We start from the raw sequence: 20,129 nt of genomic DNA, 5'->3' as shown, positions 1-20,129 counted from the left end.
GCTATGTTTGTTACCGAGAAATCATACGTTTGTTGTATTGCGTTGCGATTTCGTCAATGACATTACTCACTAGTTTTTGTTGATTAGTGAATGGAATATTTTCCTCATACTAATTTGGGTAGTAACGTTATGGAAGAGTGAGAGGGGATGGAGTTTTGAAAATCTTTGACTAATGCTTTATTCATACTAAATTCAACAAGGAACTATGAATATAAGCATAACAACTCAGATCTTTTTTTCCCTTCCTTTTCAATTTTCTATATATCTGAGTACAAATGACATAAAGTATTTACAGATCAAATTTGTAACGGCTAATTTAACAAACATATTTACCCTAGTAAAAATGTTATGCAACTTAAATCCAAACAAAATATGGCAAGTGTTTTTTACGTCTAATGCCTGATTAATACCTGATAAAATCTGCAATATTTTGCAAATCATTAAAACTTTTTCTATCTTTCACAACAGTTCGAAAAACATAGAGGAGAAACAATTGGTATGATAAAAATCTCATCGAAGCTTTTTTCCTGATTGGTCTGATTTCAATTAGTCGAATGTTCGCGGAATACCAGTTCAAGAAACACTAGTTAGGGCCAATAATAGTGGTCTTAAAAGGCTTCGCGCTCATTCCATAGCCTTCCGACCGAAAAGCATTGCCACAACGATTATAAGGTTAGTTTCAGGGCTATATGCTCTGTACTAAAACAGTTACGGTTTGAACCTTTGTTTTTATTTGTTTTGGAAATATTCGAACTGTTATTAAAATTTGTATACACTTGTAACAGTAAGGAAAAAATTCTTAATACATATTTAGACGAAATTTGTTTTGTAAGTTCTCCGTACGTCACAATTGAATCAGTTGTAACACACCCTGTTGACACAGTGCGGTTCGATGGTTCGATTTTGGTAACATATTTATTTGCTTTCATTGACCACAGGGGGTTTGTTTCTGAAAAGTTGGTTGGGTTTGTAACGACAGATGTTGTTTGGCCATAATGGGTCAAATAGGAGAAACATGCTGTTAGTGATAAATCAAACGGGCCCGTAACATCAAAATTGCACAAAAGCTTGGAAACTCCGAAATTCAAAGAGTAGTAAATCTAGAATTTGTTTATATTAAAATGTTGATCTGACTTAACACCAACTAATTATATGTAAGGAATTACCCATCGTGAAAAAGTTGAAGAGGTTGTTTATTAGACAGGACCGCAGAGTTAACCTAGAATACGACAGCCTGTCTTAAGTCAATGTATTTCTTGCAATAGGTTTGGGAATACACTCAATGGGGTTAATCAATATAATGGTCTCTCTGTTCCAGATGACGTTTACCTCTACAGACGGCACCGGTAACGACAAAGAACAACAGCAAAAGCTATGTGCAGCTAAGCAGTTTCACTTGACGCCATATCCAAAACAAGAATGAAATTGTATTGTTTTGTGGCTGTCTTTTGTATCAAGTTGCACTGAGAAAGCTTAATTTAGGCAGTGGCTACGATGAGGGCCAATAGTGCATTCCCGGTAACCTAGGTTTAATACGAACAATTTTCTGCAGTTTGCAGTAGCGTAGATAATTTTAAAACTGATCGCTGCAAATAGTAGGACTTGAGCGAAAAATTATGTGATTCAGGTTCACTGGCGCAAACATTCTTCAAATAAATGTTAAAATACACTCAGTAAACTTTGAGGCTTAGCTGAAGTCAAAAGAGGTTAATAATGTTTGTCAATGCCATTTATTGACAACTGAATATTGTTTTTTGACATGGCAAATTTTTGATTTAGTTCTGAATGATTTACTGTGTAAAATCAACATGAGATGATTTATTTGAAACAATATATGATAATTTTTATCGCTATACTGCTAGTCATGCACGCTATATAGCTAGCCACGCACGCTGTAGATATGCACACACGCTATATAGCTAGCCACGCACGCTATAAACATGCACAGACATGCTATAGAGATGCACAGACACGCTATAGACAAGCACAGAAAATATATAACCATGCACACGCAAGCCACGCACGCTATAGACATGCACGCGCTATATAGCTAGCCACGCACGCTAGCGACACACGCTATAAAAATTCACTCACGTTATATATGTGCACACACCCTATATATATATATATATATATATATATATATATATATATATATATATATATATATATATATATATATATATATATATATATATATATATATATATATATACACCCTGGAAAATGGTGGCTTCTCAAACCACCTGGCGGTGCGAGTCTCATTTAATTTCTGGCTGTATTCACCCAACGATATCTGAATTGAAGATAGAATCAAAATATCTGATATCTGAATTGAAGAGATCAAAAGGGAGCCGAACTGAAAAAGTTAGGTTCTGCAGCTAACCACTACCGCCGCCGTTGTTGCCCGCTGCTGCTCCACGTCGCCTTTGCCCACTGCCATCGCTGCTACTGTCCGCCGCTGCTGCCTGCTGCTAGTAAACTGAGATTGCTTGAGGAGAAGCAGTCTCTTATATAGCCCAACGAGTGCATTCCTGGCTAACTAGGTACTCCATTCTGTCGTCCTTTTTAGGGAAAGGCAGCAAGCAACCAATCAAAGGTCGACATTTACGTTTCGACAAGGTTCAACAATTTTCAATAGTGTACAATAGTTCGAACAGTCAGATTACAATTTTCTGCATTTGGACGGTTGCTTAACCCTTTCCCGCTCATGGTGACTCTAGAGCACCAAGAATTATAATCACCATATCTTGATATAAAGTAGTTTGTTGTGCTTACGATTGTTCTATAAACTTTTATATGCTGCCTCAGAGCATCACTGGGCATTTTCTTCAAAATACTACAGTTGACAGTAATTTTAGTTAGTCTACAAAGTGTTCAGCTTGAATTTTCTCGTGAAGCTATAAATTTTAAACATAAATCTTGTGAGCGTTAGAGGGTTAAATGATTTTCCAATCGATTGCCGCAAAAATGACGGAAATCGGTTAAAACTGACTGAGTTTAGAACGTTTGAAATTGGACAATTTTCGTGACGCTCTCCATGTTTTCGGTTTTCGAAATTGGATCCCTGTATTGAAGTTGAACCCCTATATATGTTGCCGTAAGACGTATTCTACGTCAAAAAAATCAATTTTGTCAATGATCAAGGAACAACTTTCTTTGAAATAAAAAAGTCTCTCTCTCTCTCCAGCTCGGGGAAAACTAATAGTGTCAGAAGCAGTGATGGAAACGAAACGAATATGATGCAATCGTCGTTTATTCATCACTTGTGCACTTCACGAAGTGTACAGGCCGGGACTTAACTTGAATCCTCTCAACCCATAATGAAATGATGATATGGTGCATAGGTTTCTGAAAGAAAACAAACACATGACTAGACTACATCAGCTCTGAGAAGCGATTCGATCGTTGCGTTTGTCTCTCCATAGGCCGGTAGTTAGGGGAAGAAAGGATAGCAACAGGAGAATATCATGTCGCCTGAACAGCAGCAGTGGTTGGGTGCGGTGAGAGGGAATGTGTGGGGGAAGGGACTACTTCGGCAGCGGTTGAGTTTAAGCGAGAGTAGGAGGGCATACACTGTCATTTTCTTTCTTTTTCTGACAAATAATCATATTCATGAATCAAATGAATAAGGATATAACAAGTTCTGATCCCTCTGTGTAACAGAGACGAATAAATTCATATACCGAGTTGTGCACATTGAGAACCACGTGTTGTGGTGTACACTAATGAATAGAAATACATCGTAAAGAGGAAAGCAAAGAGAGTGCACCAGCACCGATACTTTGTTTTTCGCATACTGACGACGATTTCAACGCATCTGAGGCTTGTTTTATGTCTATTCATTAATCGCTAGAGGTGATTTTTTTCCTTCGCTGGTCAGAAGGATCGTAGCTCTAGCCCCGCAATTGTCCTGTACACTCAACAGTTGGCTGCGAAGTCTGTGTATAATAAACAGAAGTTCAAATTTCAAGACGGAATGTAGCACCAAGGCATTGCTTTACATTATCAATACACAAAATTTAAAATTGTTAAAAAGTTGTTCAAGTTAATATTTCCGAAATCTCATTTTTTGTTATGAAAACACTATAAAAGGTTAGCTAAATATTCGTTGTCTGATCATGGCAAACTGAGAGAGAAAAAGTTACGATGGCAGTTCGTAACGTTAATGACTTTTGGCCGATAGCTACAATTTTCCACCGCCGTGCACCGGAAACTGTCATTCTCCGCCACAAACATTTGCCGAACTTTTTCGGATACATTATTTTTTCTTAGCCCTTTGTCCATCTTGACGCCTTATGCCGACAAAAGCTTCTAACCATCTAGCAATTTGCACTCACCGATGGAAAAAAATCGCTTCTAGCGACTAATGAATACGTATAAACCAAGCCTATGATGCGTTGACATCGTCGTCAGTGTGCGAGTTATTCTTATTCTTCGCACATTTGCAAACAGACCTCCATGGTAGGTGAATAACGAAGATCACAAAAGAGCACCATATAAAAAAAATCGTTACTGGTGCACTCTCTCCGCCTTCCTTCTTACGATGTACTTTTCATCGTGGGAGCACGCAATATATGTTATTCTCTATGTGCACAGCTGAGAATATAAAGTTAGTCGCGTTATGAACAATTGTTAAATTATGAACATTTTGTTTCTCTCAATTCCTTTCATAAAAGAAAAAACTGCCTGGTCATTTTCATTGGGGGCCCACATTTTTGTTACCGCATCAGGCCCACCAAACCATAGCTACGCCACTGCCCGGCTGGTATCGTTATTCTCAGTTACCAGAGAGCCGAGGTACACAAACTCGTCGACCACCTCGAACTCATCCCCGTGGATTGTTACCGTATTGCCTAGGCGTGCCCTGTCGTGCTCGGACCCACCTGCAAGCATATACTTAGTTTTTGACGTATTAATCTTCAGTCCGATCCTATCTGCTTCACGTTTTAGTCGGGTATACTGGTCAGCCACCGTCTCAAAATTTCTGCCGACGATATCCACGTCATCCGCAAAGCAAATAAATTGACCCGACCTGTTGAAAATCGTGCCCCGGATATCAAACCCCGCTCGTCTCATAACACCCTCTAGCGCGACGTTAAACAATAAGCAGGAGAGACCATCACCTTGTCGGAGCCCCCTGTGAGACTCGAATGGGTCCGACGTTCCACCCGAAATTCTCACACAACACTTCACATCCTCCAACGTAGCCTTAATCAGTCTTGTCAGCTTCCCCGGGAAGCCGTTTTCGTCTAGAATTTTCCATAGCTCTTGTCGGTTTATTGAATCGTATGCGGCTTTAAAATCGACGAAAATGTAAGGTGTATACTGAGCTTGCCATAATTCATTGGCAGCACTGCATGACACGATCAAATGTCAAACCCACCCCAATCGTTTAGCCGTCTTCGTCATTGTATCGCGAAGCTTCGAAAAGGTAAGTCATAATCAGTAGAGGCACCACGTCCTTACGCCAAGTGATTCCCGCCGCTTTATTACAAGATGGCCGATGCTCCAAGCACGAGTTCTTGCATTTTCACAGAAAAGATGGTGTGTAGGGACTCTAAACTCACGGCACTTTTGGAGGATCTGCCGCAGTGTAAAGATTTGGTCAGTTGTAGACCGTCCTTCCATGAAGCCGGCCTGATAGCTTCCTACAAACCTGCTGGCTAATGGTGACAGGCGTTGGAAGATGACCTGGGAAAACACTTTGTAGGCGGCATTCAGGACTGTGATCGCTCGATAGTTCTCGCAGTCTAGTTTGTCGCCCTTTTTGTATATGGGGCAGGTAACCCCTTCTCTCCACTCCTCCGGTAGCTGTTCTGTCTCCCAGATCTCGACGATCAGCCGATGCAGCGAGCTAGCCAGTTTGTCGAGGCCCATCTTAATCCGATGCCGTCTTTTCCGGCCGCTTTGTTGTTCTTGAGCTGCCGGATCGCATCCTTAACTTCGCTTATCATCTTATACATCTTCGTCGTTCGTTGCACCGACCACGTCTTCTCCGCTCCTGTTGTGGTCTCCTGCTTGCACGCCATTCAGGTTTTCATCGTAGTGCTGCTTCCACCTTTCGATCACCTCACGATCATCCGTCAAAATGCCTCCATTCTTATCCCTACACATTTCGGCTCGTGGGACAAAGCCTCTGCGGGATCCGTTTAGTTTTTGGTAGAACTTTCGTGTTTCGTGTGTGCTGCTGCTCGTGTTCTTCACATTCCTCCTCTTCCTGGCGACGCTTTTTTTCCTCGAAGAGTTGGACTTGCTGCCTCCGTTTCAGTCTATATCGCTCCACATTCTGACGGGTGACTCTACGCAGCATTGTTGCCCGCGCTGCGTTCTTCTCGTCCAAAATCTGCCGACATTCTTCCTCAAACCACTCGTTACGTCGATTCGGTTGCACGTGTCGTGTCGCTTCTACGTGCCTACTATTATCCATTGCGTGAAAGAAAGACACAAATTCCAGAAGATCCGAGCTTGCTAAGCGAGTTTTGAAAATGTCGTGTTAGTGATATGATTTTTACCTGCTTAGATAATGGAAATTCCATGATGGTAGCGGATGTCATTTTTTCTTTAAATTTTAAACCCTTCAACGGGCCGAGGCTAAAAGCATGTCAACAAATTTTATTATTTATTTCTGATTACTGATCATAGCTCGTAATTATCAAGCAGAAAAAAACGAAAGTTGTTGGTGGCAATATAGTTGCCACTACCTTATAAAGAGTTAAATTGAAACTTGTAATTCATGACAAAACTTTCAGTAAAAAATCCAAAATAAAAAAAATGTGAGATAAAATCAGAACAGCCTTGTTTGGAACGAGGATCAAACATTGATGTTTTCGGAACCGGGACGATAAACAAAGGTCGAAAATCGACGCCAGACACCAATTCAAATTCTAAGATGATGACCGGTTTCTGGAAAACAACCTGAAATGCCCATGTACCTAATACAGGGGTTCCCAACCGGGGATTGGCTGCCACGAAACTTTTTCTAAATTTGATGAGTAATGGAAATTTCTTACTATATACCTTTTGCAATTTATGCTACCGACTGAGGGATTTTATCAGGGGGTGTTTTTCGGCTTCGCAGTCTTTCAGCAATAAAACGAATTTATATCGCTCTTTCACCAACGTTTCGGTGTATATTGCACCTTCATCAGGGAATCCTGAATTAAGAAGACAAGACAATATAAAATTACAAATTTACACAACAAATGAAATCACAAAACTCTTACAGAACATAAATCGTTTTTGTCCCTCAGTCGATAGCATAAATTGCAATTCACAATGGCGAACATTATTGGTGTCAATTTCTTCCAGAAGATTGACAACGAATTCGGAAGAGAGACAAGAAACATGTTTAAATCATATACAAACCACAACCGTAAACTGAGCAACTTAACGAGCCGAAAAAAGTTTGATATTAGATGTAGGCGGAATGGGGTAATCCCTAGCCACATAGTGAACAGCTTAAAGTGTATCTTCCCACTACTTGAACAAAACAGCCCATTCCTCCCAAAACTGCAAAGATGCATCAATAAGTTCCAAAAATCATTACTCAACATCGAAATTCGTCAAACGTACTACAGCATAAAAAAGCTTCAAAAGGAACAGTCGACTCTACGACTCTCTATATCGTTGGTAGTGCCGGACGCAATCGCCGATAATTTCTTTGCATCCCAAGATAGGTTCTTCTTGAACAACGTTGCATTGACAACAATAATCACCAAACGCAAGTATGATCGGTTGCTTACAAGCACCGCACAACATTGCGATCCCACCAAGTTCTTGACAAACACGAAAGCGATACACAATGCGACAGAAAAAGTACTGCCTCCCGAGACTGTTATTTTACTTAGTCTTGGCCCAAAATTCGCCCTCCCCTACAAGTCATTAAATGAAATCCCGTTCAGTCACATCATTGCTGACCTGGAGAATGTTATTGTGTCCGAAGACGACAGACTGACCCGAGAACGAATCAGATGCTCAGCCGTGAATATAGTTCAAAACTTTATTCATAGGTTTGCCGATAAACAGCTAGATATGCTATCCCGCTTTCTAATACATGCTTGCAATGTAACTAGGCGGTTTATCAAATCGAACAGTGATGTAATTATCGTTGAGTCAGACAAAGGGAAACAGACTGTTGTGATGTATGAGAAAGACTATGACGACAAAATGCAAGAAATGTTGTCAGATAAGAAAACGTACCTGGCCATCAAAGCGAATCCTACGTGGGGCCATCAGAAAACGAACAACAGCCTTGTTTCACGCCTTCAAAATCTGGCGCTAATCGATGCAAAAACAGCATACCGATTAAAAACGACCACAGCGCAATGTCCGAGAATATATGGTCTACCCAAAGTACATAAACCAAACATGCCACTCCGGCCGGTAGTCTCCAACATAGGAGCACCGTCATATATGTTGTCGAAATATGTCGGGCAAATAATACAGGCATCCATCAAGAGCGACTTTAACATAAAAGATTCGTTTTCATTTTGTAGCTATATTAACTCAATTCGATCACCAGAAGACTATGTCCTTGTATCGTTTGACGTTACATCGCTTTTCACTAGCATTCCAACGTACATGATTCCTGGCATTATCATTAACAGATGGCAGGATATAAAGCAAAACACGGATATCAACCTAGATTTATTCTTAGAGATAATAGATTTTTGTCTGAATGGAAGCTACTTTTCATACAAAGGAAAGTTTTTCCGGCAGATCCACGGAACAGCCATGGGAAATCCGCTCTCACCAACAATAGCGGACTTAGTGATGGAATCGCTTCTGGAAAACGTCGCTAGAAAAATTTACTTCCCAGTACCAGTTTTAAAAAAGTACGTCGATGACTTGATTCTTGCTCTTCCCCCGGACCGAGTCACAGACGTTTTGAACATTTTTAACAGTTTCAACAACAATATTCAATTCACTATCGAATTGGAGAAAGATAGAAAAATACCATTCCTTGACATGGTACTAATACGGCAAACTGACCAAACCATCCGTACTGAGTGGTATAGCAAACCGATGGCATCTGGTCGCCTCCTAGACTTTCATTCATGCCACCCACTTCATCTAAAAATGAATACCATCGCAAACTTTATCCAAAGAGTCCGACAGTTCACCACAAACAGTCCGAAGGAAGCAGCTAACATAACCATAAATGAACTGTTGAGGCGGAACCACTACCCAGCGGCGCTACGACATCGGCTGTTGAATGGCAACATCCGAAACACCGAACGAAACACGAGAAATTCGTCCGACGATGGAGGCACGGTTGTGTACAAACCGATGCTGTTTGTGAATGACCTGACACAACGGCTGAGTAAGGCATTAAAAGCGGCCTTCCCCAACATAACACTAGCGTCAAGATACGGGAACACCGCCAGCAGAATTTTCACCAACATGAAAGACACTATACCTCCAGAGATGCGACATAACGTGATCTACAGGATTCCCTGCAACGATTGCGAAGCCAGCTATGTCGGGTTAACCACAACCCAACTGAAAAAACGCATAAGCAGCCACCGATCAACAATTAATGAAATGGAAAGACTCCGCGGCAAAAACGATGACGATCCCAGCACACAATTCGATCTCGAACGACTTAAGGGCTATTCCCACTGCTTCCGTTCCGGGACCGGGCCGTGGCTGTTCCGTGTGTCGTCCGGGCTCGTTTGAGATTGATTGCATGCGTTCTTATGAACGCATTCACACCGACGCGCCGTGCCCAGACCGGGGCAGCGTTGAGTTGCCGTCGTGCTGCCGCAGTGCGAGAGAAAAACTATCGTTGCCGACGATACTTTGTGTTGGCCGGAGAGTGTGTTGGCCGGAGAGTGCGCCGGACGTTCTTTCATATACACACATCAACATTTCTCAGCCAGAGAGCAGCGCGGGCACGGTTCAAGCACGGCGCAGTGTGAATGCATGAAAAGTCCCGGACGAGCCCGGTCCCGGTCCCGGTCCGGTCCCGGAACGGAAGCAGTGGGAATAGCCCTTTAAAGAGAAGACGGCTCTCCTTTACCACAGCACCGAAGCAAATCATAGCTTCAACCTAGAAAAAAACAAAAATTATCGATCAGCACACACAAAAATTAGCTCTCCCGATTTTAGAAGTCTGTCATATTGTTAACACCAAACATGCAGTCAACAAACGGTCCGATGTTGACAATCTCAGCTCCATGTATGCAGGCGTACTACACACACTGACCAAACAGATCCCAACACAGAACACGCACACACCAGCAAACGAAACCCAATAGCAAACTGTAAGAGCTAATAGCTAATACCCAATATATATTGCACCCACTGTTAGTCCACACTTTTTCGCTCCACTTTGAATCGAATTTGAGTTAGCGGTTGAAAGAGTAGTGAAGAAAGTTTGTGGCAGAGTTTATTTGTTAAGTTTAAATTAGAGCGGGTTTGAATGTAAGATTATTGTTTTTTGTGCTACAGTTTTTGAATGTTTACATGTTATTCTATAGATTAACACAATACTAGCTAGTAAATAGGACAGTAATGCTGATGCCGAAGCTTGTATGACGAAAACGATTTATGTTCTGTAAGAGTTTTGTGATTTCATTTGTTGTGTAAATTTGTAATTTTATATTGTCTTGTCTTCTAAATTCAGGATTCCCTGATGAAGGTGCAATATACACCGAAACGTTGGTGAAAGAGCGATATTAATTCGTTTTATTGCTGAAAGTCTGCGAAGCCGAAAAGCACCCCCTGATATATATCTTTTGTAAAAGCAAATTTTCAACTCTTCTGCGTATCTTGGATCTCCTTCTAGGCTGGTCTCGTGGTTTAGGTCTTACCTGACTGGTCGTGAACTTCGTGTTAAAGTTAATTCCTGTGTATCTCGGAGTTTCTGCAATTCATCCGAAGTGCCCCAAGGCAGCAACTTAGGTCCGCTGTTGTTTACGCTATTTTTTAACGACGTTGCTCCAAAATTGCGTCTGTGTTGCGAACTCATTTACACCGATGACTCGAAAATATATTTGGTGATTCGTTCAATTTCAGACTGCCACTGTTTCACGGCCCGGTGCTCTCGCAACAAATTAATCGTGAGCGTACCAAAATGCTCCGTCATGACGTTCTATCGCTCAAAAAACCATTTTAATTTGATTATTGCATTAACGGAACTTCACTCCGAAGGGTTGAGAAAATGAAGTCACCTGGATCCAATACTATCAATAACCACTACATCTCGATAATTGTCAAGGCCAATCGACAACTTGGCTTCATTTCGAAAGTTGCCATACTACTTGAAGTTCTTGTATTGTGCGCTGGTGAGACCAATTCTTGAGGCCGCTTGCATTGTCTGGAATCCTGTAGATACGTTCTGGATCGATAGAATTAAAAGCGTTCAACGAAGATTTATCCAGCTAGCCCTACGTTACCTTTTTCGGCGAAATCCTCTAGTTATTCCTGAATACGAAAACCGATGCAGACTTTTGAACATGGACACACTTGAAAAAAGGCGTAAAATTCAACAGGCGTTGTCCGTCGCAAAGTTACTCAGTGGAGAAGTTGACTCCTCTCGACTACTTTCCATGCTGAATTATCGTGTGGCTCAACGTTCTCTCTGGTACCGGTCACAGCTGCAGGAAAGATTCCACCCACTGCCTATGCATATGATGCAGCGATACCCTCGATGATCCGGATTTTCATGCTTGTGGAGGATTGTCATTTATTCATTAAGACACTACTCATGTCAGATGAAATACAGACAAATACAAATATGAGAGTATTAGGACCAAGACGTGAAACAAATTAGACTTTCAGGACTATATGAGACTGAAAAACAGCAGCCTCGTATTGCAAAACTTCACAGTAAAAAAATCTGAATATTACACGTCATGTTAACCCGTAAAGACCCGAGACGAAGCTTATTTTTTGAAAATGATCGTTCTCGGCACTGGCGCGGTTGATTTGGGAAAACTTGGAATATTATTCAAGGGGAATAGTTGCTTTAAGTTTTGGTATAGGTACCACCCCTCTGGACCCCTCCCCATTCCCGTGAGATGCAAATATGTCTGTGTTTTTTGCTACTTTTTCAAACAGATTGAGCAAATGATGAGGATTTTCATAGGTATTAATTGTTTCATTTATCAAATCATGTCAGGTAGATGAAACATGACAAATAAGAATGAATTTGGAAGTTTTCAGAATATTTCAGTACAAAATCACAAAACTACCTATTTTTTAAAAAAAATCAAAAAACATTGTCCTCCTTCAAGTTTTTAGTTCTACATTTTTAGAATATGGTTTCCTGAATTCCTACACGATGAAATATTTATTCTAGCATGCACATATTTCGAGAAAAATGGGTTTGAATTTAATAAAGTACGAGTTTTTATGAAAAATTGATTTTCTCAAAATCTATGCATGCTAGAATAAATATTTCATCATGTATGGATTCAGGAATTTCTTATTCTAAAAATGTAGAACTGAAAACTGGAAGGACGACAATGTTTTTTAAATTTTTTTTAAAATACGTAGTTTTGTGATTTTGTACTGAAATATTCTGGAAACTTCTAAATTCACTCTTTTTTGCCATATTTCATCTACCTGACATGATTTGATACATGGAACAGTTGATACCTATGTAAATTCTCATCATTTGCTCAATCTGTTTGAAAAAGTAGCAAAAAACACAGACATATTTGCATCTCACGGAAATGGGGAGAGGTGCAATGGGGTGGTACCAATACCAAAACTTAATGCAACTATTCCCCTTGAATAATATTCCAAGTTTTCTCAAATCGACCGCGCCAGTGCTGAGAACGATCATTTTCAAAAAATAAGTTCCGTCTCGGGTCTTTACGGGTTAAATATTTTCTCATTTAAATTTCAGTTGCTTCTGACGTGAGCCACGTATTTGTTTAAAAATTTTGTGCAATATCATTCAAATTTGCGTGGAATATTATGGAATTTTCTATCATAAGCGATGGAGGCAATTCTTTACATGCGATTCGAATGAAGTTTTCTTACAATATTGTATCTGAAATTCTTTTGGGGGCCGCGGAGCTCATTTTGTTTAGCAGAAGGGATCGCGAAGCCGAAAAGGTTGGGAACCGCTGACCTAATATGAGTATGTGTAAGACCGGAATTAAATCCAAAGGCAGTGGATCGATCCCAAATATCATTTGGAGTCACAAACACATCACTTCCAGAAAACAATTTTAGAAGTGTTGGATAAAAGTTGTTAACACAAATATAAAGCACATTTAGACCAGTATGGTCTATATAGGGTGTGGCAATGGTATCATAGTTGTACTGGTAAATGTGTAAAACTGCTATGATTTTATTTACAGCACCGTTGCTAGGAAAGGTACTACGTCATATCAATGTTTTAGTTTTATTTTTTCGCATCGCTGTAGTGTAGTGATAATAAAATTCGGATATTTAGCTGTGACAATTAAGATATTTTGGAATACCCAGGTGTGCAGTCTCTTGCTGTGGCATTTCTGCCTATCGTGCTGCAAAAAAATAGTTTGCGTTGTTTCCCGAAGGAACTATACCAGACATTCTGCGCCATTAAAATAGATATGAAGTGGGTACATTCATGTATTTTAAGTACATTCCCAGTAGCATGATTTTAAAAATGCGCGAATATGCTAGAAAAAACAGGTACGTGCTAACAAAATATGCCAGAATACCGCCCCTTAAAAACAGAATAATTCTAGCTCGCCCATCTACTCGAATACATTCGTAGGAAAAACCATCTGACCGACCAACGTGAAACGCGAAACGTTAAAAAAGATAGTACGAGAAATGCCTGAGAAGTTTTGGTTCGGATTGAATGCCCCATGTTTCTACGATATTAAGTGGATCGGTAAACAGTGGATCGTTGCAGTCCTTTGGACAGGTAACGTCTTGAACGGTAATCGATTCAGCTGATACTGCTGTGGCATGAAAAAATTATACCAAAGGTAGAAGCAAAACGAATAAAAGAGATTTGTCATTTCATTAATCAATAGACTATTATAATGCCATCATCTTTTTAGATTTCTTAACCTTAAAGATATCCGAAAATAATATGTAACATGAAAAAAATTAAAACGATATTGCATTTAGAGTACAGTATTCATTGCAAAAAGCAGCTAATTTGTATCAAAATTCAAATAAAATTAGGGAAGCGTGAACAGTGCTTTTCCTAGTCTATTCAGAAAATGAATTTATGAAAATTATTTGTAAAATAAGCATAAACATTAAAACATGTGAATTATTTCCATAAGAGAGAGTAAAACCATTTGCGGTATGACGTCACAGCTGTTCGTTCAGCCGTTGCTTCGATTGTTCGACTTGCCAACACAATCTAACATACACTTCCTCCACACCCTATATAAACCATACTGCATTTAGACAAGATAGTGCGTTGTAATCTCAGCCCAAGCGGAAAAAATAACTATATCCGGATCACGAATTTATGCGATTAAAAATCCCAGCACTACTCATTACCTCCTCCGTCATATGAAACCAGTTGCATGCTTATAATCATATCCAGGCCCGGATTTGAGGGGGGGCAAAGGGGCATATGCCCCGGGCCTCCCGATTCAAGGGGCGACCTTTCTTTTGCTCGTCAACTTCCAGAACGTTACCTCTAAATGTTATAAAAGAACAGGGCCTGACAAACAAATTTTCCCCGAGCCCCCAGCGCCTAAATCCGGCCCTAATCATATCCTGTATCATTCAAAGAGTGTCGCGAATTTGCGCTGGTTTTATTTATAAGCTTTTATCAAAGCTTAGTTTTTCAAGTTTCCAAAAAAGCGTAATAATTGGAATGAGTTTATTCTTTTTTTCGAAAAACTAAAATCTGTATGGGGGATTGTGGGTAAAATGAACAGGGGTGGTAAAATGGACACCCGTTTAAATTTCGACTATTACGTTGAAAAAAAGCACAAACTTCTTTGGCACCTTATCTCAGAGGCACTAGAAGCTATTTGAGACAATGTTGTTTTGAGGTTTTTTTTTAGTGTAAAACAGTATTTTATAACGATTTTTCTGCAAATATCTGTACTCAGACCACTAACCAGCAAAAGTCATCAAAGGTTAGTAATTGTTTAAATGTTTTCTCGATATATTAAGGTATTTTGCGGAATGTCCGTAAAAAAAGCTTCTGTCATTTCTTAGTTTCTTGCGAATAAGGTCATATATTGTTATTAATTCTACGACAAACGGTGAAAATTGAACTGTTGGTGGATGCATAATTGTGTCACGTGCTATGAAACAACATTTTACTATCTATAAAAGGATAATTAATGTTCATGCCCAAGGTGTTCATATTACCACCTCCATATGTTCATTTTACCCACACGTGTCCATTTTAGCCAAAAACAACTGCTTTCGAAAATGCTTATGAAAACTACGAAAAATACTATATTTGAGTATGTCTTCTTATATTTTGTATCAACCATTAGTGACTAAGTTAATGTGCGCTATCGACTCATAGTTGTAGTGTTAAACTGTGGAGGAAATTGGGAAATAGCTTAGGGTGTCCATTTTATCACCCCTTCCCCTACTTGATCGGAATGGCGTTAATGGAAAAAATGCAGGAAATTAAATGTATTTTTAGCAAAAACAAAATTTAAATTACACTTTAAGAAAAAACTTAACAAAATCATGATAAACATAATAAAATTGTGAAGAGCAGCCCGATTCTAGCCAATGTCGGGGGATTTTTTTGGGTAAGAAGCTAACGGATCACATCTCCCATCGCACGAGTAATAAAGAGTTCTGTTTTCACTTCCAAATCATTGAAATTTGATAGAACTAGAGCAAAACAAGATTTCCAGCAAATTTTATTATTTAAACCTTTTAATAGGTCCAGCTGTTCTCGAACTGTTTTCCATTTAATCCGATCGAACTTAAAAACTAATTTTTAAAACACACTTTATAAAAAATTACTCCTTTCCTTACGATAAAGGACACGAATGAAATTTGTCTTTTGAATTTGCAGCTGGAATTCGGATTAACACTACGTACATGTGATTTGGTCTGTTTATATCAGCACGGTATATTTCTGTCCAAACTATCCTTGTATAATATACTGTTTTTTTTTTTTTTTTGTTAATGCAATACTATATGTTGGATTACAGCGTTATTTAGCGTGATTAGCTTTGATACAATATGCTCGTGACTGCCCATTTACACGGGAATCTTCGTTAAACTCTGATTATCATCAGCAGCAGTATAACTTGCTGTGATTGTAACTAACCGCTCATGGAGTCGCTAGAAATAAGATTGGCGATTGTTTCATTTGCCTTCGATTTTTTTCTTTAAGATATGATAGCAGTACTTAGTAGTATCAACAAATAAATCATTTCAGTTGGCAGGAGAAAAGCAATTAAACAATAGAGTCTAAGCAAGTTTAGCATTCGAAATGAGTTTAGCCATTGAAGAAGCGATTGCGATATGACAGGGTGAATGTACTACAGCTTCTGGTAGTTGGTGTTGTCAATTTTATTGTCATTTCTCATATGAAACGCAAGCTCAACTTGTTTTTTCTTTCTCCGGTGCTTAATTGACGGTCCTCATAAAGTTTTAGTTCCAAATTTGTGTATCGAGTCGTATTTAGCGAATTGCTCCGAAAATTTGTATATGACTGATGCCGTTTGTTTTTATATAATTCTATATCAAAAATTGTTTTTTTAGCAATGTTGATATCATGCTGAGTATTGATGATAGAAATGAAGCATGTAAGCAAAAATGATATGTGCAAAGTATTTGACTAAACGTTTATGAACTCCTTCAAACGGTTTTATTATCTACGCTTTAAATCAAGTAATAAATTCATACATAGAATTCGCCACTAAGAGTTGCGAAACGCTACTTTGTGCATTTTTTGCATGTATTATTCTTAGGACAATTGAGTATCTGTCAAAAACAAAGAACAATTTTAGTCAAATGAAAGTACAATTAACGCCGAATGAATTTAAAACGTTTTAAAACTTAAGAATGGTGGAAAACGATGGTTTTTTGCTCGTTTGGCGTCAGCCAGGGACACCCTGTACTTAACAAATGATGACTAGATGCTTAAGTGTTTTTCATGCGAGGAGAGAGGAAATAAGATTATCGAGATTTTTTCTAGGTGTGAATCTATAACTCATACCTGTTGTGATGACTATCTACAGTAATTAAATAATGTAAGCCTAAATGGGTAACTAGGATCTAGGCCCTAATTATGCAAACTTATTATTTGAACAGAAACGCGCCGAAAACGGAATGTAGGGTAATTGTCTATAACCTAAAGTGTGAATCAAAACGATTGCCTTTCTTGAAATAACATTGCTTGGAAACTGGTTCTTCAGAACAACAGTAAATACCAATCCACTAACACATTGGCTCTAGTGCTTTGCTACTTGCTTTCAATCGCGCATGAGTCGCGAATGTGAGTTTAAAAAAATATTTTGTGGTATGCATGAATTTGAAATATAGAATCAATGGTTTGCGAAAAATTATGCTCCTTGGGATAGTTACCCAAGTTGTAAACATAATAAAATATAACACATTTTAATCCATGCTATACGTTAAAACTAAATTATGACAGTTAAAAGGCTTCGGTAGAGCAAATAGGAAAAAGCAACCAAAACATGTTTTAAAAATCAGATGGAAACATTTGGAACAGAATGTAACAATAAAATATACAGAAGTTGGAGTGTTCGAAACAAAAGAAGAAGAAAACGTTACAAAATAATGCTGAAACAGCCACAGTTTACACTGCCACAATATATTTAGGTATTTTCAAGCCAAAATAGAACTATTCGACCTTTTTTTTGTGTTGTAACCAAGCTTTCGTCTTTTCTCAGCCTGATAAATGTATAATTGTATGAAGCTTTCCGACACGCATTGTATCGCTTCCATGCAGCCGCGATTTTGCAAACTTAAACAAAAAATTAACACTATCAACGCGTACTCTTCTCGTCACCACAGAAATAATGACTCTTACAAAACGAAAAGCGAATATCAATGCTACTCATATAGTGGAAATGAAGAATAAATTAGAAACAATACCGTGTAAAATATGAAACAAATCTGCTACATCCGACTGTCCTATCCTCATCTGTGTTATATTTAGTAATTTACGGTTTCCGTGACTACAATTCCGTTCTATCTCTTTCTGCTACTTAAAGACGGAAAAATTGAGCTAACATCAATTAAAACTAACAAATAAGCTGTCTTAAATTATATTCAAATGAATAAAAATCTGCAATTGCTAACAGCAATAATAGTATGCAACGAACAAATATGTATAAAGTTCTCGTGTGATGATATTTCGTTTCTTCGCCTGTGTGAACATTACAATTGTTACAATTATCATGTTGCTTAATAGTAGCAGTGTTGTAGTAGTAGTAATAGTAATAGTAATTGTGTTTTTTTTTCATCTCTCTCATAACCTTAAAATGCTGCTATTTACAGGATTCGATACTTTTTGCATACTTGACGTGGGTAACGAGACGTCATGAGCCTCGATAAAAGCCATGTGCCCTTTGCTCTCACGACCTTTTATCTTATTCGCGCACACTCTCGAACGTCGAACAAAGTGATGGAAAATATTTACTCACTTTTTGGCGTTTTCAGTTTTTTCTTGGTTAGTTGGTTTTACCCTAACGAGTATCATCCGTAAGCACTGTCACCATCGCCCCTAGTTCACTCGGTACTGATGTGGAATAGAAAATGGAAACAAGAAATTATGATAATCATACGCCTATAATAATTAAACGACTATTTGACCATGCTATGTACATTCTAGATTTTGTTTAATTTTCGACATGTGCAAAAGGTGCCACCTTTTTTGCTGGTAATTTCAGAGCAGCTAGTGAGAACTGATAAATAAAGTAAAAATAAACTGAAAAGCATTCTCTGTTTCTGTGCAAGTAATGCAAAATAATCATCACAGAAATTTTGATATCTAACTAAATAACATAAAATTTGGATGTGTTGTGTAATGCAAGTATAAACAATCTACTGGTGATAAATAGTACCCTAACAGACTAAAAATAGGTGCGTCAGTTTCCGGGAAAAGTGTTTTGCTTGCTCATACAGATACGGATAGGCAGGGAGAAAAGGTTTAAGAATGTTTGCTTGCTCTAATACACTAAATTAGATATAATGCGATACCCTTTGGGATCTCGGGTGTCCCCTACGACGTCACTAGTCAGCCAGGGATGATCTAAAATGTCCTCGCTGGAAAATCGTAATTCCGGGTCCGATTGTAGCATGTTGATTATCAGATCTCGTACACTGTCACCGATGTTGTTCCAGTACGGTGCAGGAAAGTCGAAGAAACCATTCAAAATAGCATCGAACAGCTGTTCTTGCTGATTGTCAGGTGAAACAAATGGAGGAAATCCGCAAAGCAGAATGTACAGGATTATACCGGCCGCCCATACATCAATCTGACGATACAAACGTGTGCTTAATTTGTGTTCTAATTGCTGGATTATCGTTGATTTATTCAAATTTACCTTCACACCGTAGCCGGTTTCCATGAGAATTTCAGGTGCCACATAGGTAGGTGTCCCGCATACCGATAGCAGTGGTTCGGTAACTTCACAGGCCAGTCCAAAATCACCTAGTTTCAGCAGCATTACATTGCCATCTCTGTCCAACTCAACCTGTTAAAAGCAAATGTTGTTGATAAAAAGAGTAATTTAATTACTCAGTTATGAAGGACAAAATACGTACCAACAAGTTTTCTGGCTTGATGTCACGATGCACGATACTGAGTGCATGCATATACGACATTGCCGAGGCCAGATGCCGCATCATGATTTTGGACTGGTTTTCGGAGAACCTTGTTACCCTCGTTATAGCGTCAAACAGATCTCCACCCCGGACCAGCTCCAACACCAGGTACATGTTGTTCATCGTCTCAATGTCCTGTATCAGCTGTATGATGCATGGATGGTTTAGTTTCTTCATGACGCGAATCTCCGCCGCCAGATAGTGACCCTGGTTTGGGAAATTGAGCACAAATTAATGAGAGAGAATTTTGCGCTGCAATGCGATATCCTACCTTCCCGGAGCATTTCGATTTGTCTATGATTTTGAGCGCGAAATCCGCATTCGTTGATTTGTCTTTCAGTTTCAACACTACAGCAAAGTTGCCGTCACCTGTTTGA

At 39.0% G+C, this 20,129-nt stretch overlaps 2 protein-coding genes across 4 annotated transcripts in view; one reads left to right on the top strand and one right to left on the bottom strand.

Moving 5' to 3' along the window:
* The first annotated feature begins 7,429 nt into the window (after nucleotides 1-7,429).
* Nucleotides 7,430-10,686, top strand: LOC129728282 (uncharacterized). Its single transcript, XM_055686710.1, has 3 exons — nucleotides 7,430-7,434; nucleotides 7,497-9,613; nucleotides 10,631-10,686. Exons 1-3 carry the CDS (start codon nucleotides 7,430-7,432, stop codon nucleotides 10,684-10,686), a joined length of 2,178 nt encoding a protein of 725 aa, XP_055542685.1.
* A 5,356-nt stretch (nucleotides 10,687-16,042) lies between these two features.
* Nucleotides 16,043-20,129, bottom strand: part of LOC129730259 (serine/threonine-protein kinase GL21140) — a 61,113-nt gene continuing 57,026 nt past the window's right edge. For 2 of the 3 annotated variants that reach the window (XM_055689437.1, XM_055689439.1), the window contains exons 6-9: nucleotides 20,024-20,121; nucleotides 19,693-19,959; nucleotides 19,473-19,622; nucleotides 16,043-19,403 (exon numbers count right to left, since the gene is read on the bottom strand). In XM_055689437.1, coding sequence (XP_055545412.1) covers nucleotides 19,095-19,403; nucleotides 19,473-19,622; nucleotides 19,693-19,959; nucleotides 20,024-20,121 — 824 coding nt within the window. In that variant the 3' untranslated portion in view covers nucleotides 16,043-19,094. The remainder of the gene's footprint in view (nucleotides 19,404-19,472; nucleotides 19,623-19,692; nucleotides 19,960-20,023; nucleotides 20,122-20,129) is intronic. The other variant, XM_055689440.1, reaches the window with a different exon arrangement.

The sequence above is a fragment of the Wyeomyia smithii genome, chromosome 3 (assembly GCF_029784165.1).
Source record: "Wyeomyia smithii strain HCP4-BCI-WySm-NY-G18 chromosome 3, ASM2978416v1, whole genome shotgun sequence".
Classification (NCBI taxonomy): Eukaryota; Metazoa; Arthropoda; class Insecta; order Diptera; family Culicidae; genus Wyeomyia; species Wyeomyia smithii.
This window is presented reverse-complemented; position numbering and strand designations above follow the sequence as displayed.